This window comes from Carcharodon carcharias, chromosome 13 (genome assembly GCF_017639515.1).
Source record: "Carcharodon carcharias isolate sCarCar2 chromosome 13, sCarCar2.pri, whole genome shotgun sequence".
In the NCBI taxonomy this organism is placed as follows: Eukaryota; Metazoa; Chordata; class Chondrichthyes; order Lamniformes; family Lamnidae; genus Carcharodon; species Carcharodon carcharias.
Genome location: NC_054479.1, coordinates 146,733,899 through 146,751,973, shown reverse-complemented (window position 1 = coordinate 146,751,973; position 18,075 = coordinate 146,733,899). Strand labels below are relative to the sequence as shown.

The 18,075-nt window shown below is 48.1% G+C and overlaps 1 protein-coding gene across 1 annotated transcript in view; it reads right to left on the bottom strand.

The window, feature by feature from the left end:
• Positions 1-7,118: 7,118 nt before the first annotated feature.
• Positions 7,119-18,075, bottom strand: part of LOC121286168 (protein piccolo-like) — a gene marked incomplete at its 3' end in the record, with an annotated part of 652,194 nt that continues 641,237 nt past the window's right edge. Inside the window, exon 19 of the mRNA XM_041203147.1 lies at positions 7,119-7,249. Within this exon, the coding sequence (XP_041059081.1) occupies positions 7,119-7,249 (131 nt within the window). The remainder of the gene's footprint in view (positions 7,250-18,075) is intronic.

Here is an 18,075-nt window from a genome sequence, read left to right as displayed (position 1 = left end):
CAGCTCCCTGAGACATCTCCCTGAGACACACCCTGAGACATCTCCCTGAGACATCTCCCTGAGACACTCCCTGAGACACTCCCTGAGACACACCCTGAGACACACCCTGAGACACACCCTGAGGCAGCTCCCTCAGACAGCTCCCTGAGACACTCCCTGAGACACACCCTGATACAGCTCCCTGAGACAGCTCCCTGAGACAGCTCCCTGAGACACTCCCTGAAGCAGCTCCCTGAGACACATCCTGAGACACACCCTGAGACATCTCCCTGAGACATCTCCCTGAGACATCTCCCTGAGACATCTCCCTGAGACACACCCTGAGACAGCTCCCTGAGACAGCTCCCTGAGACAGCTCCCTGAGACACTCCCTGAGACACTCCCTGAGACACTCCCTGAGACACTCCCTGAGACACACCCTGAGACAGCTGCCTGAGACATCTCCCTGAGACAGCTGCCTGAGACATCTCCCTGAGACACACCCTGAGGCAGCTCCCTCAGACAGCTCCCTCAGACAGCTCCCTGAGACAGCTACCTGAGACAGCTCCCTGAGACAGCTCCCTGAGACAGCTCCCTGAGACAGCTCCCTGAGACAGCTCCCTGAGACAGCTCCTGAGACACTCCCTGAAGCAGCTCCCTGAGACACACCCTGAGACAGCTCCCTGAGACAGCTCCCTGAGACACTCCCTGAGACAGATCCCTGAGGCAGCTCCCTCAGACAGCTCCCTGAGACAGCTCCCTGAGACAGCTCCCTGAGACACACCCTGAGACAGCTCCATGAGACAGCTCCATGAGACAGCTCCCTCAGACAGCTCCCTCAGACAGCTCCCTCAGACAGCTCCCTGAGTCAGCTCCCTGCCTTCATAAGAACATGAGAAATAGGAGCAGGATTAGGCCATTCAGCCCCTCAATCCTGCCCCGCCATTCATTAAGATCATGTCTGATCTGCCCCAGGCCTCAACTCCTCTTTCATGCCAGCTCCTCACAGCCCTCAGCTCACTGACATTTCAAAACTCTATCTACCTCCTCTTTAAATACTTTCAGTGATCTAGCCTCCACAACTCTCTGGTGTAGAGAATTCCAGACATTCACTATCCTCTGACAGAAGAAATTCTTTCGCATCTCAGTTTTAAATGAGTGTCCACTTATTCTGTAACTATGTCCCCTAGTTCCAGATTCCCCCACTAGTGGAAACATCTTCTCAACATCTACCCTGTCAATGACCCTCAGAATCTTGTACATTTCAATAAGATCACCCTTCATTCTTCTAAACTCTAATGAATAAAGGCCTAGCCTGTTTAGTTGTTCTTGATAAGTCAATCCCTTCATCCCAGGAATCAGCCTAGTGAAACCTTTTTGAACTGCCTCCAAAGCTAGTATATCCTTTCTTAAATACAGGGACCAAAACTGTACACAGTACTCCAGGTGTGGCCTCACCAACACCCTGTATAGTTGTAACAAGATTTCCCTATTTTTAAACTCCAACCCCCTAGCAATACAGGCCAAAATTCCATTAGCCTTCTTAATTACTTACTTCACCTGCATGCTAACATTTTGTGTTTCATGCATAAGAACACCCAGGTCCCTCTGTGCTGCACTTTTTTGAAGTCTCTCTCCATTTAAATAATAGCCTGCCTTTTGATTTTTCCTACCAAAGTGCATGACCTTACACTTTCCTACATTAAACTCCATCTGCCAAGTTTTTGCCCACTCACTCAACCTGTCTATATCCCCTTGCAGATTCCTCATGTCCTCATCAAAACTTGCCTTCCCACCTATTTTTGTATCGTCAGCAAATTTGGATACATTACACTCTGCCCCCTCCTCCAAGTCATTAATATAGGCAGTAAATAATTGAGGCCCTAGGACTGATCCTTGTGGCACTCCATTAGTTCCGTCTTTCCAACCTGAAAAAGACCCATTCATCCCGACTTTCTGTCTTCTGTGTTAACCATTCCTCAATCCATGCTAATACATTAGCCCCAATACTGTGAGCTCTTATCTTGTGCAATAACTTTAATGTGGCACCTTCTGGAAATCCAAATACACTATATCTACTGGTTCCCCTTTATCAACTCTGCTTGTTATATCCTCAAAGATCTCTAGCAAATTTGTCAGACATGATTTCCCTTTCACAAAACCATGTTGACCCTGTTTGATTGTGTTAAGCTTTTCTAAATGTCCTGCTATTTCTTCCTTAATAATGGACTCTAGCATTTTCCCAATGACAGATGTTAGGCTGACTGGCCTATAGTTTCCTGCTTTTTGTTTCCCTCCCTTCTTGAACAGGAACATCACATCAGTGGTTTTCCAATCCGCTGGGACCCTCCCAGAATCCAGTGAGTTCTGGAATATTTCAACCAATGCCTCCACTATCTCTGCAGCCATTTCCTTTAAAACCCTTAGATGCAGGTCATCAGGTCCTGGAGACTTGTCTGCCTTTAGTCCCATTAGTTTCTCAAATGCTTTGTCCCTCATGATAGAGACTGTTGCAAGATCTTTCCTCCCATTAGCTCCTTGCTTATCTTTGGAATGTTTATAGTGTCCTCCACCATGAAGACCAATGCAAAATATTGGTTTAAATTATCTGCCATTTCCCAGTTCCCTGTTATCAATTCTCCAGTCACATCCTCCTAGGGTCCCACTCTCACTTTAGCCACTTTCTTTTTATATACCATAACAGCTCTTGCTATTTATTTTTATATTTCTTGCCAATTTACTTTCATAATCAATTTTCTCACTCTTTATTAGTTTTTAGTCACCTGCAGCTGGTTCCTAAAAAATTCCCAATCCTCTGGCCTACCATCAGTTTTCGCCACTTTGTATGCCTTAGTTTTTGATTGGATACTCTCCTTGACCACCTTTGCTAACCACAGTGGCTCATCCTTCTCATCGAGTCCTTCTTTTTGACCGGGATAAATTTTTGCTGAGTGTAATGAAATATCCACTTAAATATCTGCCACTACTCATCCACTGACCTTCCCCTTAGTCTATTTCCCCAGCCCACTTTACACAACTCTCTTCATACCTCTGTAATTGCCCTTATTTAAGTTGAGGGCACTGGTTTGAGACCCGAGTTGCCCCCCCTCAAACTGAATTTGAAATTCTACCATGTTGTGATCACTACCCCCTGGAGGATCCTTAACTACAAGATCTCTTATTAATCCCACCTCATTACACATTACTAGATCTAAAACAGCTTGTTTCCAGCTAGGTTCTGCAATGTATTACTCTAAGAAACAATCACTGATGCACTCTACAAATTCGTCTTCCATGTTACCTCTGCCAATCTGATTTGTCCAGTCAATATGCAAATTAAAATCACGCATGACAATTCACAGAATTGTTACGGTGCAGAAGGAGGCCAATTGTAGCGCCCTTCTTACACACCTCCATTATTTCCCAAGTTACACTTTGTCCTATGGTGAGACAACTCTTTAGGGGCTTATAGACAATTCCCACCCATGACTTCTTCCCCTTGCTATCCCTTATTTCCACCCACACTAATTCCACATCACAGGTTATTGCACCTATATCACAACTCACCACCACACTGACGTTTTACTTCGTTAACAAAGCTACCCCACCTCCTTTTCCTTTTTGTGCATTTTTCTGGAATGTCAAATACCCTTGAATATTGATCACCAGTCTTGGTCACCCTGCGACCATGTCTCTGTAATAGCTATCAAGTCATATTTGTTTATTTCTATTTGTGCCATCAACTCATCTATCTTGTTACAAATGCTGCGTGCATTCAGATAAAGGGCCTTAAGCTTTGTCTTTTTACCATTATTACTCATTCTGGTTCTAACATCTGCTGCACTCTTGTGTTTGTATTTTCTGCACCTTCTTGTCACACTTTGATTATCGTTCACCTCTTCACTACCCTGCACCTCTGCTCTCTCATTTATTTTTGATTTTGTAAACTTCCCTTCAATTGAACCCTCCCCCTCACTAATTAGTTTAAAGTCCTATCTACAATCCTAGTTACACGATTTGCCAGGACACTGGTCCCAGCATGGTTCAAATGAAGCCTGTCCCTGTGGAACAGCTCTCTCCTTTCCCAGGACTGGTACCAGTGCCCCATGAATCAGAACCCATTTCTCCCACACCAATCTTTGAGCCATGCACTTACCTCTCTGATCTTATTTACCCTATGCCAATTTGCATGTGGCTCAGGTAGTAATCCAGAGATTATTACACTTTGTGTTTCTGCTTTTTAATTTAGCATCGAGCTGCTTGTAGTCCCTCAGCAGAAACTCTCTCCTAGTCCTACCTATGTCATTGGTACCTACGTGAACCACAATTGGATCCTTCCTCTCCCACTCCAAGTTCCTCTTCAGCCCAAGAGAGATGTCCTTAACCTTGACACCAGGTAGGCAACACAGCCTTCAGGATTCTCTGTTTTTGCCACACAGACCAGCATCTGTTCTCCTGACTATGCTATTCCCTATTACTACTCCATTTCTCTTTCCTACCCCCACTTGAATGACGCTCTGTACCAAGGTGCTGAGGTCAGTTTGCTCATCCTCCCTGCAGTCTGTGCCCTTGTCCACACCAGGAGCAAGAATCTCATACCTATGGGACAGGGGCACTGGCTGAGGCACCTCCAAAGCTAAATTCTGGATCCCCATACCTGTCTCACTCACAGACACACCCGCCTGTGCCTGACCACAGTCCAAATTTAATGCACTTAATCTAAGGGGTGTGACTGTCCCCTAAAACACGGTGTCCAGGTAACTCTCCCCCTCCCCAATGAGTCACAGTGTCCGCAGCTCAGACTCCAGCTCATCAACTCTGAGCTGAAGTTCCTCGAGCAGCCAACACTTGCTGCAGATGTGGTCACTGTGGATCACATTGGCTCCCACCAGTCCCCACATACTACAGCTGCAAAACTTTGCTTGCCCGGCTATCTCTATTCTATTTAAATAATTAATTTGGGTGTTAAATATTTTAAAAGTGAATTTCTTAACTGTACTCTTCAGCTGTAATAATGTCTCCTGATTAAGACCACGTAACCAATCAAAAGAGACATGGAAGAGATACCCACCAATCACCTACCTGGTTTCCTTTGATGTCACACTTCGGCTCTGACAGGTAGAAACAGGTCCTCCTCTCCCACTCTCCTCTTGGAGCTGCTGACAGCCTGTCCCAGAGTCCTCCTCTCGCTCTCTCCTCTAGGTGCTGCTGACTGCCTTTCCTAGGGTCCTCCACTCGCACTCTCTTCTAGGTGCGGCTGACTGCCTTTCCTAGGGTCCTCCTCTCGCTCTCTCCTCTAGGTGCTGCTGACTGCCTTTCCTAGGGTCCTCCACTCGCACTCTCTTCTAGGTGCGGCTGACTGCCTGTCACAGAGTCCTCCTCTCACTCTCTCCTCTAGGTGCTGCTGACTGCCTGTCCCAGAGTCCTCCTCTCGCTCTCTCCTCTAGGTGCTGCTGACTGCCTTTCCTAGGGTCCTCCACTTGCACTCTCTTCTAGGTGCTGCTGACTGCCTTTCCTAGGGTCCTCCACTTGCACTCTCTTCTAGGTGCGGCTGACTGCCTTTCCTAGGGTCCTCCTCTCGCTCTCTCCTCTAGGTGCTGCTGACTGCCTTTCCTAGGGTCCTCCACTTGCACTCTCCTCTAGGTGCTGCTGACTGTCCCAGGGTCCTCCTCTCCCACTCTCCTCCAGGAGCTGCTGACTGCCTGTCCCAGGGTCCTCCTCTCACACTCTCCTCTAGGTGCTGCTGACTGCCTGTCCCATGGTCCTCCTCTCGCTCTCTACTCTAGGAGCTGCTGACTGCCTGTCCCAGAGTCCTCGTCTCACACTCTGGTCTAGGTACTGCTGACTGCCTTTCCCAGGGTCCTCCTCTTGCACTCTCCTCTAGGTGGTGCTGACTGCCTGTCCCAGGGTCCTCCTCTCACTCTCTCCTCAAAGTTTTCAGTGCACATGTAGACTTCTAGTGCTCACACTCCTCCTGCCCCCTCCACCACCCCCCCCCACCCCGGCAACACTGAGCTTCTCAGCATGTCTTTCATGCTGACTGTTAATTGGCCAGCCAGCATGAAATCGCAGTCGGGGGCCAATCATGGGTGGCGGACAGCTTCCCAGCCACTCGTGGGCCCGCCCACCGTGCCCTCCAGTCGACCTGAAGATCCTGCCCATGATCTTATCAAATGGCAGAGCAGGTTTGAGGGGCTGAATGGCCTATCCTTGCACCAAATTCCTATGTTCGGGTGCAAACTCCTTAGAAACTGGATTGAAACTGACAGAGACACAGGCAGAAAAGAAGGAAACACTTATCATCTTTGGGATGAATTTGAACAAAGGTACTCAGAAGTGTAAGATGTGTTTTAACATACATGGCTACCATTGGTACAAGTGAAAACTGGATTCTGCTTTACGAATGCAAAATATTTCTGTTGCTTCTTTCATTCTGGTTAGAGGATATTGCATTCTCCTTAATTAATTTAATCAACAGCTATAGAAAATTAAAATATATTATTAAAACAGAAGAATATAAGCACTATCTATAATATACTTTTCAGATGTCAAAGATACATAATTGGGCTTTATAATGACAAGTGCTTTGTCATTAGAAACACCTCTATACCTTCTCTTTGACCATTCTGCACATTCTACAATTATAAATTCAATGTCCCTAAATCATTTTATGCAGTTCATGGTAACAGATAGAGGAGATAACTTTGACAATCAAGTGACCTCATTGTCACGCCCCAGTTTGAATTCCTTTCTTCAGGTAAATTGCACTGTACATATCAAACCAATACATTCTTTACAAGGATCTAACAAGCAACAAGCCCAGAACCAGGAATTAATTGGCTCAGAATCAGCTTTTGGGTTCAATTTAGATAATGTGCGCAAAGAACTTTATAGTGTTGCCAAGGTTACAAAGATTTGAAATGAAGCTCTAACCAGCATCTTAGAAACCTCTTATAATCCACAAACAATTTTTGTGGAAAAGGCTAGAATTTCCATGAGCCTTGGTTAGCTGCAGTTCTGCACTGTACAAAGGAAAAGAAAATCATCTAATATCAGCCCTAAGCCATTTTTATAAGTGCACCAGGCAAGTAATGTTTTATTTTGCAAAGACAAAATAGTTCATGAGATGCTTTCCTTACCCTCTGCCTGGAAGAAGATAGACCTTAACAAATGGATCTGAATAACCATTGTTGTCTCTTGAAGCAAGGTTCCGGGCTTGTAGGACATGAACAATGAGATTTCCAACGTGCTTGTCATAGTTCATTTGTAACTAAGGAAGAAAAGGATTCTAAGTGACAGGAAGAAAAAGAAGTTGATATCTATTTTTTGTTGCTTTCATTTTCTGATGCCCTTCCAAGTTGCAAAATGCAATAAATTAATTAATTTTCTGTCAGATTATTCATTTACACCCTGTTGCCATAATCTAACTGCTTATTTCCACAAACCTTCCAGCTGTTTGAAAAAGACTTAAATTGAGGAGAAAATTGTGTGTCCAATGCATTTTACAATTTCACAATAATAAGCAGGTACAATACAGCATCAGGTAGTTACCAATTCTGAGAATAGGATGTGTTGCCAATCAAGTGGCTGCTTTGTCCTGGAAGGTGTTGAGCTTCTTCAGTGTTATGGGAGCTGCACTCATCCAGGCAAGTGGGGAGTATTCCATCACACTCCTGACTTGTGCCTTGTAGATGGTGGACAGGCTTTGGGGAGTCAGAAGGTGAGTTACTCGCTGGAGAATTCTGAGCCCCTGAATTGCTTTTGCAACCAGAGTATTTATATGGCTAGTCCAGTTCAGTTTCTGGTCAATGGTAACCCCCAGGATGTTGATAGTCGGAGATTCAACAATGGTAATGCCATTGAATGTAAAGGGCAATGGTTAGATTCTCTCTTGTTGGAGATGGTCATTGATAGGCACTTGTGTGGCACAAATATTACCTGTCACATATCAGCCAAAGCTTGAATATTGTACAGGTCTTGCTGCATATGGACACAGACTGCTTCGGTATCTGAGGACATTGAGAACATTGTGCAATCACCTGTGAACATGGAAGGAAGGTCATTGATGAAGCAACTGAAGATGGTTGGGCCAAGGACACTTTCCTAAATGATGTCCTGGGCCTGAGTGAATTGACTTCCATCAACCACAACTGTCTGTTTGTGCTCGGTATGACTCCAACCAGTGAAGAGCTTTCCCCCTGATTCCCACTGACTTCATTTTTTCTAGGGCTCCTTGATGCCACACTCGGTCAAATGCTGCCTTGATGTCAAGGACAGTCACTCTCACTTCACCTCAAGAGTTTAGCTCTTTTCTCACTGTTTGGACCAAGGCTGTAATGAGGTCAGGAGCTGACTGGCCCTGGCGGAACACAAACTCAGTGCTAGTGCACAAGTTATTGCTGAGCAAGTGCTGCTTGATAGCACTGCTGATGACCCCTTCCATCATTTTGCTGATCATCAAGAGTAGAATGATGGGGCAGGGATAGGCCAGATTGGATTTGTCCTGCTTTTTGTGTACAGGACATACCTGGGCAATTTCCCACATAGCCGGGTAGATGCCAGTGTTGTAGCTGTACTGGAACAGCTTGGCTAGGGGTGCGGCAAGTTCTGGAGCACAAGTCTTTAGTACTATTGCTGGAATATTGTCAGGGCTCACAGCCTTTGTACTATCCAGTGCCTTCAGCAGTTTCTTGATATCACGTGGAGGGAATTGCACTGGCTGAAGACTGGCATCTGTGCCGAGATGGATCATCCGCTTGACACTTCTGGCTGAGGATCTTTGCAAATGCTTCAGCCTTGGCTTTTGCACTGATGTGCTGGGCTCCTCCATCACTGATAATGGGAATATTTGTGGAGCCTCCTCCTCCAGTGAATTGTTTAATTGTCCACCACTATTCACGACTGGAGGTGGCAGGACTGCAGAGCTTAGATCTGATCCATTGGTTGTGGGATCGCTTAGCTCTATCTATCACTTGCTGCTTATGCTGTTTGGCACGCAAGTAATCCTGTGTTGTAGCTTCACCAGGTTGACACCTCATTTTTCGCCTGTCACTGCTCCTGGCATGCCCTCCTACACTCATCATTGAACCAGGATTGATTCCCTGGCTTGATGGTAATGGTACAGTGAGGGAAATGCTGGGCTATGAGGTTACAGATTGTGTTTGAGTACAATTCTGCTGCTGCTGATGGTCCACAGCGCCTCATGGATGCCCAGTTTTGTGTTGCTAGATATGTTCGAAATTTATCCCATCTTGCCACACATGATGGAGGGTATCCTCAATGTGAAGGTGGGACTTCTTTCCACAAGGACTATGCGGTGGTCACCCCTGCTAATACTGTCATGGACAAATGTATCTGTGACAGATGAATTGATCAAGCATGTTTTTCCATCTTGTGGTTCCCTCACCACCTGTTGGAGAACCCAGTCCAGAAGCTATGACCGCTAGGAGTTGGCAATTTGCTCAGTGGTGGTGCTACTGAGCCACTCTTGGTGATGGACATTGAAGTGTCCCACCCAGAGTATATCCTATGCCCTTGCCAACCCTAGCGCTTCTTCCAATTGGTGTTCAACATGAAGGTGTACTGATTCATCAGCTGAAGGGAGTGGGGCAGTGTGCAGTAGGTGGTAACCTGCAGGAGGTTTCCTTGCCCATGTTTGACCTGATGCCATGAGACTTCATGGGCTCTGGAGTCAATGTTGAGGACCCTCGGGGCAACTCCCTCCTGACTATATACCACTGTGGGACAGGACATGCTCAGTGATGGTAATGGTGGCTCCTGGGACATTGGGTATGATTATGTAGTGTGTTGCTTCACTAGCCTGTGGGACAGGTCTCCCAATTTTGGCACAAGCAGCCCCCCTCCCCGTGCTAATTGTTGATACTGGGCGGCCCATCCAATTTCATTCCTTTTAGACTTGGGATAGAAATTTCCGTGCCCACCAGCAGTGGGTATGATGGACGGTCTGTGTGGACAATATGGTGCAATCGGTTTCACAGCAGGAAGGCAGGTCACAATTGTCTGCTCAGCCCACCAAGGGCAGGGCCTGTTTCCCGCCAGTGGTTGTATGGGAGCTCGTTGTAATACATCAGCATATCATTAAAAACCATCCTGCCAGGCTGCTGGACCCTGCCAGATCATCCACCCATGTGGGTGGGAAAGCAGGTCAATGTGTTTCACAACAACACACACACAGGCGATTGTACTTGGCGACCTTCAGAATCATTTTTCACAGCTCTCCAGGGTCACCTGTTGCTTTGGAGGCTTCAGGGGTGCTGGGGGTCTGGGTGCCGGGGGGGGGCCCTGGGTGCCGGTGGGTGGGGGGGCCTGGGTGCCGGGGGCCTGGGTGCCGGGGGTCTGGGTGCTGGGGGCGGAGCCTGGGTGCCGGGGGTCTGGGTGCCGGGGGTGGGGGGGGGGGGCGGAGCCTGGGTGCCGGGGGCCTGGGTGCTGGGGGCGGAGCCTGGGTGCCGGGGGTCTGGGTGCCGGGGGTGGGGGGGTGGGGCCTGGGTGAAGTGCTGCCCTGCCTTGGAGGTAACTGTTTTCCAGGCTGCCCTGGCATTGGATCCCACACACAGAAGTTGAGGTGGGGGGCAGGGCAGGCGATGGAAGTGGCTGCGCAGCCGGGACGTCTGTACAAACTGACCATTCCTCTGTAACTGAGACAGTTAAGGCACAGCTGCAGCGATATGACAGGATCCTAGCCTGCCCACCCACACAAATGTCACGGAGGCACCAAAATATCACCAAGTGCTCCAGACCTTACCCTCCCCCACCCCATATACCCCCCCACCCCCTCACCCACAGCCAGCCTCCCACTGGCACAGGCTGTGAGTCCACAACCACTTTACTGGACCATGGAGCAGATGCCACAGAGAAGCTGGACTGCACGTGTTATACAATCTCCTCACTAACGCTGGCCATGGAGCAGTCACTGCTGGAGCCGCTCACAGCCCCTTGCAATCCTGGTTAAGAGCTGTGTCCCCCGTGTCGCAGGGTGAGAGGGCAGCCATGCAGCGCACTCATCTCTGGCAATCCAAGGGGTGACCAGCACTCTCCGGGATGCATTATGGGGCAATCACATAGGGCCAGGAAAGGTGCTCAGTACACCCATGCTAACCACGTCTCTCTTTCTCTCTTTCGTGCTACAGGAGCTTGAAGCCTAGTGGCCTAGCTGTATGCCTGATGCCTACAGAGAGCAAAGAAGATGGCGGAGAGAGTGACTGAGGGTCCTGGCTGTGCAGAGGCAGAAGCAGCAACCTCATGAAGAAGGGGCAGCTGGGGCTCCCGCACACACTGCCCAGGAGTGACAGTGAGCCATGGCTGGTCAGCGCCTAGTGACACCCAGGGTCTTTAGACACCGCCTGCCATTCCTGCAGATGACCGAGAACCTGTGTCACCGACAACTGCACATGTCTAGGCACCTGGTGGCTCACATCTGCCACTTACTGCAGAACATGGCACCATGGAGGGCATCCACTGCCAGTCACCATGAAAGTGACCGTGGCACTCAATTTCTATGCCAGTGGCTCCTTCCAGGTGACCTCTGTGGGATATCACAAGATGCCACCCACAAATGCGTCTATGAGGTCACGGATGCCATCTTCTCCATGGCAAACAACTTTGTGCATTTCGCCTGGAACTGGGACTGGGACTGCCAGGATACAAGGGCCATTGGATTCACCTGGATCTCAGAATTCCCACAGATGCAGGGCGTGATCGACCGCACTCACGTGGAGCTCAGCTCTCCATCACTGCACAAGGTGAACTTCATCAGCCGCAAGGGCTTCCACTCACTGAATATGCAGCTGGTATTTGTTTCTCTTATTCATTCACAGGATGTGGGCATCACTGGCTGGGCCAGAATTTATTGCCTATCCCTATTTGCCCTTGACAGGGTGGTGGTGAGCTGCCTTCTTGAACCGCTGCAGTTCATGTGCTGTATGCGACCACCAGAAACACATCCTGCAGGTGTGCAGATGGTTTCCAGGGAGTGTTCACAACGCCTACATCCTCAGTCAGTCACAGATCTCTGGAGTCTTCTAGGATCCACAGAGGCTGCAGGTTTGGCTCCTCGGGGACAAGGAGGCCGTGGTTGATGACACCCGTGTAGCAGCCTCGGATTGCAGCAGAGCGATGTTACAATGAGGCTTATGCTGCAGCTCACAACTTGGTGGAGCAGACCATCGGGATGCTGAAAGTGTGATTCCGGTGCCTGAACTGGTCTGGTGGAGCCCTCAATACAGTCCGCAGAGGGTGTCACACATCGTCGTTATTGTCTGCTGCACCCTTTACAACCTGGAGCTGCAACAGGGAGAGGAGCTGGCTGAGGAGGAGATGGAGGAGCTGCACTTCTCCAATAAGGAGGATGCCGACAGGGATGAGGGTGAGGAAGCCCTCAGAGGCACCGACGACAGGGATGAGGCCCTCACACTGGATGATGACGACATGCAACGAGTGATCCCATAGATCCTCACAGTGCACTTATGAATGTTTGACTCCAGTCTGGCTTATGGCAGCACCAATATCCTTTGTGAGAATGCTTCCATCATGGAGATGCAGCGGAGGCCCTAATGGTCATTCGATTGCAGGAGGATGATGATAACATGCAGTGGGGACACTCCATAAATCTTCACACAGCCTCTGAGAATGTCTGACTCCTGTCTGGCCAAGGGCAGCTTGCTGGTGCTCTGTGATCAGGGTCATATCAGAGAGATGCAGCCATGAACCTTTATAAGCATCTGATCTTTGTCCTTCTTCAGCACCTGAGCCCTTCAAGAGCTGGAGCACATCATCAGTGGTCGCAGATGCTGAAGAGATGGGGGCCAGCCCCTCCTCAAAGGTGCTGATGGCACACAGAGAGAATGAGAGAACTCTGTGGTGCCTGTCCACTACATTCTGGTAGCAAAGAGCAGCACCACCAAGGTGCAGGCATCACTAATGTTTCTAGGGAGTGTGAGGCTGGATCATCACTGAGTTCTGACAATGAGTTCTCCTTAACTGTCCTAATCCTGCCGCTATGTCTTGGTGCTCCTGGACATCCACAGTGGAGGTGGAGGCAGCCTGCTGACTGCGACTGGGTCTATGATGACTTTGGTGGGCGTCCTCTGGAGGGCTGGGACCTGGAGGCCCTGGCCTGCTTTCGGGGTCCTGCTGTGGGCCAGCAGCACCCACCTCAGCCTGTGGAGCTGGAGCTACTGAGGTCACAGGAAGAGTAGATTTGGATGGGCCGGTCCCTCCCAGAGTCACCTGGGTGGATGGGCCTGGAGTGTGTACCTGCTGATCCTCCTCCCCATAGGCACCTCCGGTCCCCTGGCTGACCCCTTGATAGGGAAGTGAGGAGAAGGGGTAGCTGGAGTGAGACCGGGCTGCCCGGCACCCCTCTCGCATACACACTGTTGGAAGCCAACTATGGCATCAGTGATGGAGTTGAGCCCAAGCAGCAGTGCAGGAGCGATGTCCTGCATCAAGGTCTCCATGGCGGCCGTCATCCTGCCAGTGTTGACCTTGGTGTGTTGGCAATGCTGGCGCTATCACCTCAGCCTGAAGACGGACGGACTCTTCCATCCTGCCTTGCAATCTGGGGAGTGCAGCGGACACCCTTCCTGATGTTCCCGAGCTTGCCTTTGCAGTTCCAGCAACTGTGACATGACCGAGTCCAGAGGCTCCTCATCTGACTCAGACTCAGCAACATTCTGGCCTCCAGCAGTTCTCCGGGTGCTGGGGGCCTGGGAGGTCCCAGCCTCCGCCTGCTGTGGATCAGACGGTGCGATGTGTTCACCAGACTGTGATCCCGGGGCTACTCTAAAGCTAGATCCACCGCATCCAACGGTCACTAGAGGGACCCGGGGACTTCAGTCTTTTTCCCTTTACTGGCCATGTCCCCCTGGGCAGTGGTGGTGAGCTGGTAGCGATGAGCGTTGTGCTGGTGGCTGCCTTTTAAACATGGCGGCTGACATGATGCAATGGCGGGGTGATGGCGGGAGGGCAAATGAGAGTCCGCCCACCATAGAAATGGCGTGTTTTCTGGCAGTGCAGAAATAATGAGATGGGTTTGAGACGATAAGGCTTGAAAATTCACCATCGCTGTCAGCAGGTATGATGCCATTTTGTCGGCCCTCTACCGCACTCAGCGCAAATTTGGGAAACTGTTGCCCGTTGTAGCAGTTTGAACCGACTGAGGGGCTTGCTCGGCCATTTCCGAAGGCAGTTAAAAGTCAACCACATCGCTGTGGGTCTGGAGTCACATGTAGACCAGAGCAGCAGATTTCCTTACTGGGCCAGGTGTGTTTCTATGACAATGGTTTCATGATAGCCATTACTGAGATTAGCTTTTTTTAAATTCCAAGTTTTATTAATTGAATTTGCTGCCATGGTGTCCCCAGGTTATCAGCCTGGGCCTCTGGATTAGTGGCCAGTGACGTTAGCACTATGCTACTGCCTCCCCGCATAAATGGAACTAACTACAATGATAATGTCCCACAATCAACAAATCATTGTCTTTACACTATCCATCGAAAAGCTCCTGTCACTTATCAGGAAGGAATAAAATTATCTGTGATTATTACAACCTCAATTCTATCTTTCATTGAAGGAGATTGCAGCCAAAATGGAGGATGGGAGGGAGGGAGAGTGAAGGAGTTTTTCGAAGAAGTGACAAAGATGATAGACGATGGAAGGGTAGTGGATGTTATATACATGGATTTCAGTAAGGCCTTTGACAAGGTCCCTCGTGGCAGACTGGTACAGAAAGTAAAGTCGCACGGGATCAGAGGTGAGCTGGCAGGATGGATACAGAATTGGCTTGGTCAGAGAAGACAGAGGGTAGCAGTGGATGGGTGATTTTCTGAATGGAGAGCTGTGACTAGTGGAGTTCCGCAGGGATCAGTGCTGGGACCTTTGCTGTTTGTGGTATACATAAGTGATTTGGAGGAAAGAGTAACTGGGCTAATTAATAAGTTTGCAGACAACACTAAGATTGGAGGAGTTGAAGATAGTGAAGAGGATTGTCAAAGGATACAACAGGATATAGATCGGTTGGAGACTTGGGCGGAGAAATGGCAGATGGAGATTAATCCGCACAAATGCAAGGTAATGCATTTTGGAAGGTCTAATACAGGCAGGAATTATACAGTAAATGGCAGAACACTTAAGTGCATCGATGGGCGGAGGGATCTGGGCGTACAGGTCCACAGGTCACTGAAAGTGGCAACGCAGGTGGATTAGGTAGTCAGGAAGGCATATGGCATGCTTGCCTTCATTGGCAGGGGTATTGAGTATAAAAGCTGGGAAGTCATGCTGCAGCTGTATAGAACCTTGGTTAGGCCACACTTGGAATATTGTGTACAATTCTGGTCACCACATTACCAGAAGGATATGGAGGCATTGGAGAGGGTGCAGAGGAGGTTTACCAGGATGCTGCCTGGTCTGGAGGTTATTAGCTATGAGGAGAAGTTGGAGAAACTCGGATTGTTCTCACTAGAGCGACAGAGATTGAGGAGCGACTTGATAGAAGTTTACAAAATTATGAATGGCATGGACAGAGTAGATAGTCAGAAACTTTTTCCCAGGGTGGAAGAGTCAATTACTGGGAGACATAGATTTAAGGTGAGAGGAGAAAACTATAGAGGAGATGTGCGTGGCAAGTTTTTTACGCAGAGGGTAGTGAGTGTCTGGAATTCGCTGCCAGAGGAGGTGGTAGAAGCAGGTACGATAGTGGTGTTTAAGACGCAGCTTGACAAATACATGAATAGGACGGGAATAGAGGGATACGGACCCCGGAAGAGCAAAATGTTTTAGTTGATGGGCAATATGATCGGTGCAGGCTTGGAGGGCCGAAGGGCCTGTTCCTGTGCTGTACTTTTCCTTGTTCTTTGAGTGGGAGGGGAAATTATATTTGTTGCTTTAGCGATAACTATGAGTAACTTTTTCTGCCAACACAAATTTCCAACAGGAGCCTAAATATTGGTTCCAAATCCATTTTCATTTGGAGATAAGCACGATATTGTAGAATTATTCTAAACTCCATTGGCAACAAAGTTTAATAATATACATAATACTGCTTCGATCATGACCACATACTTAAGAAAATCCTTCAGAACTGATGTACAATTAACAAAAGAACACAAAACATAGGAGCAGAAGTAGACCTTACAGTCACTTGAGGCTGCTCCATCATTCAATATGATCATGACCCTGGGCTTCAACTCCACTTCCCTGCCCACTCCCTGCATAGCTTAACTCCCTGACAGATCAAAAATCTGTCTATCTCAGCCTCAAATATATTCAACGATGGCCCATCCACAACCTTCTGAGGGAGAGAATGCCAAAGATTCACAACCCTTTGAGTGAAGTAATTTCTCCTCATCTCAGTCCTAAATGATCGGCCCCTTATCCTGAGACTGTGCCCCCGTATTTTAGATTCCCTGAACAGTGGAAATAACCTCTTAGTATCCATCCTATCCAGTCCCTTTAGCACCTTGCATGTATCAATGAGATCACCCCTCAATCTTCTAAACCCCAGAGAATATAGACCCAATTTCCTCAGCCTTTCATCATAGAACAACCCTTCACCCCAGGGATCCATTTAGTGAACCCGCGCTGTACTGCCTCCAATACAAGTATCTTCTTTTTCTGTTCACTGCCCAAAGGCAGGTCCGAGCCATGATCTCCACCATGGGTACAGCAAGGATGCAAGCCCTGAATTCACCTCAAACAGAACATACAAACCTACAAATTAGGAGCAGGAGGAGACTACTTGGCCCGTCAAGCCAGCTTTGACATTCAATAAGATCATGGCTGATCTGACTGTAAACTCAACCCCACATTCCTGCCTACCCCCGATAACCGTTCACCCCCTTGCTTACCAAGAATCTATCCAGCTCTGCCTTAAAAATATTCGAAGACTCTGCTTCCACTGCCTTTTCAGAGTTTCAAAGACTTGTGACCCTCTGAGAGAAAATAAATTCTCCTCATCTCTGTCTTAAATGGACACCCCCTAATTTTTAAACAGTGACCCCTAGTTCTCGATTCTTTCACAAGAGGAAACACGCTCTCCACATCTACCCTGTCAAGACCCCTCAGGATCGTACATGTTTCAATCAAGTCGCGTCTTACTCTTCTAAGCTCCAGCAGATACGAACCTAGCCTGTGCAACCTTTCCTCATAAGACAACCCACCCTTTCCAGGAATTAGTCTGGAAAACCTTCTCTAAACTACTTTTAATGCACTTACATCCTTCTTAAAAAAGGAGACCAATGCTGTTTACAGTACTCCAGATATTGTCTAATCAATGCCCTGTACAACTGAAGCATAACCTCCCTACCTTTATATTCAATTCCCCTCGCAATAAAAAATGACATACTATTAGCTTTCCTAAGTATTTGCTGTACCTGCATCCTAGCCTTTTGCAATTCATGCACTAGTGTACTAGGACACCCAGATCCCTCTGAACCTCAGAGCTCTGCAATCTTCCACCATTTAGATAATAGGTGATCGCATAGTGGTATTGTTACTGTCTGGTATGCCAGAGACCCAATGGAATGCTCTGGGGACCTGGGTTCAAATCTCACCATAGCAGATAGTGCAATTTGCATTGAATAAAAATCTGGAACTATATAAGTCTGATGATGACCATGAAAACATTGTCTTAAAAACCCATCTGGTTCACTAATGCCCTTTAGAGAAGGAAATCTGCTGTCCTTACCTGGTCTGGTATTTGTGTGACTCCAGACCCAAGCAATGTGGTTGACTCAGAACAAGGGCAATTAGGGATGGGCAATAAATGTTGGCTGAGTCAGCCTCGCCACATCCCATGTTACTCCCTACACCATGAGCTTTTATTTTCTGCAATAATCTTTGATGTGGCAACTTATCTGGAAATCTATGTACAGCATATCCAGCGGCCTCCTTTATCCACAACATGCATTACTTCTTTAAAGAACTCCAATAAATTGTTTAAACAGGATGTCCCTTTCACAAAGCCTTGTTGACTCTGCCTGATTGCCTTGAATTTTTCTAAGTGCCCTGCTGTAATGTCTTTAATAGTGAAAGGGTTAACAATTTTATAATTTTGTTCTGTTAAAAGTGTTTCAGTAAAAA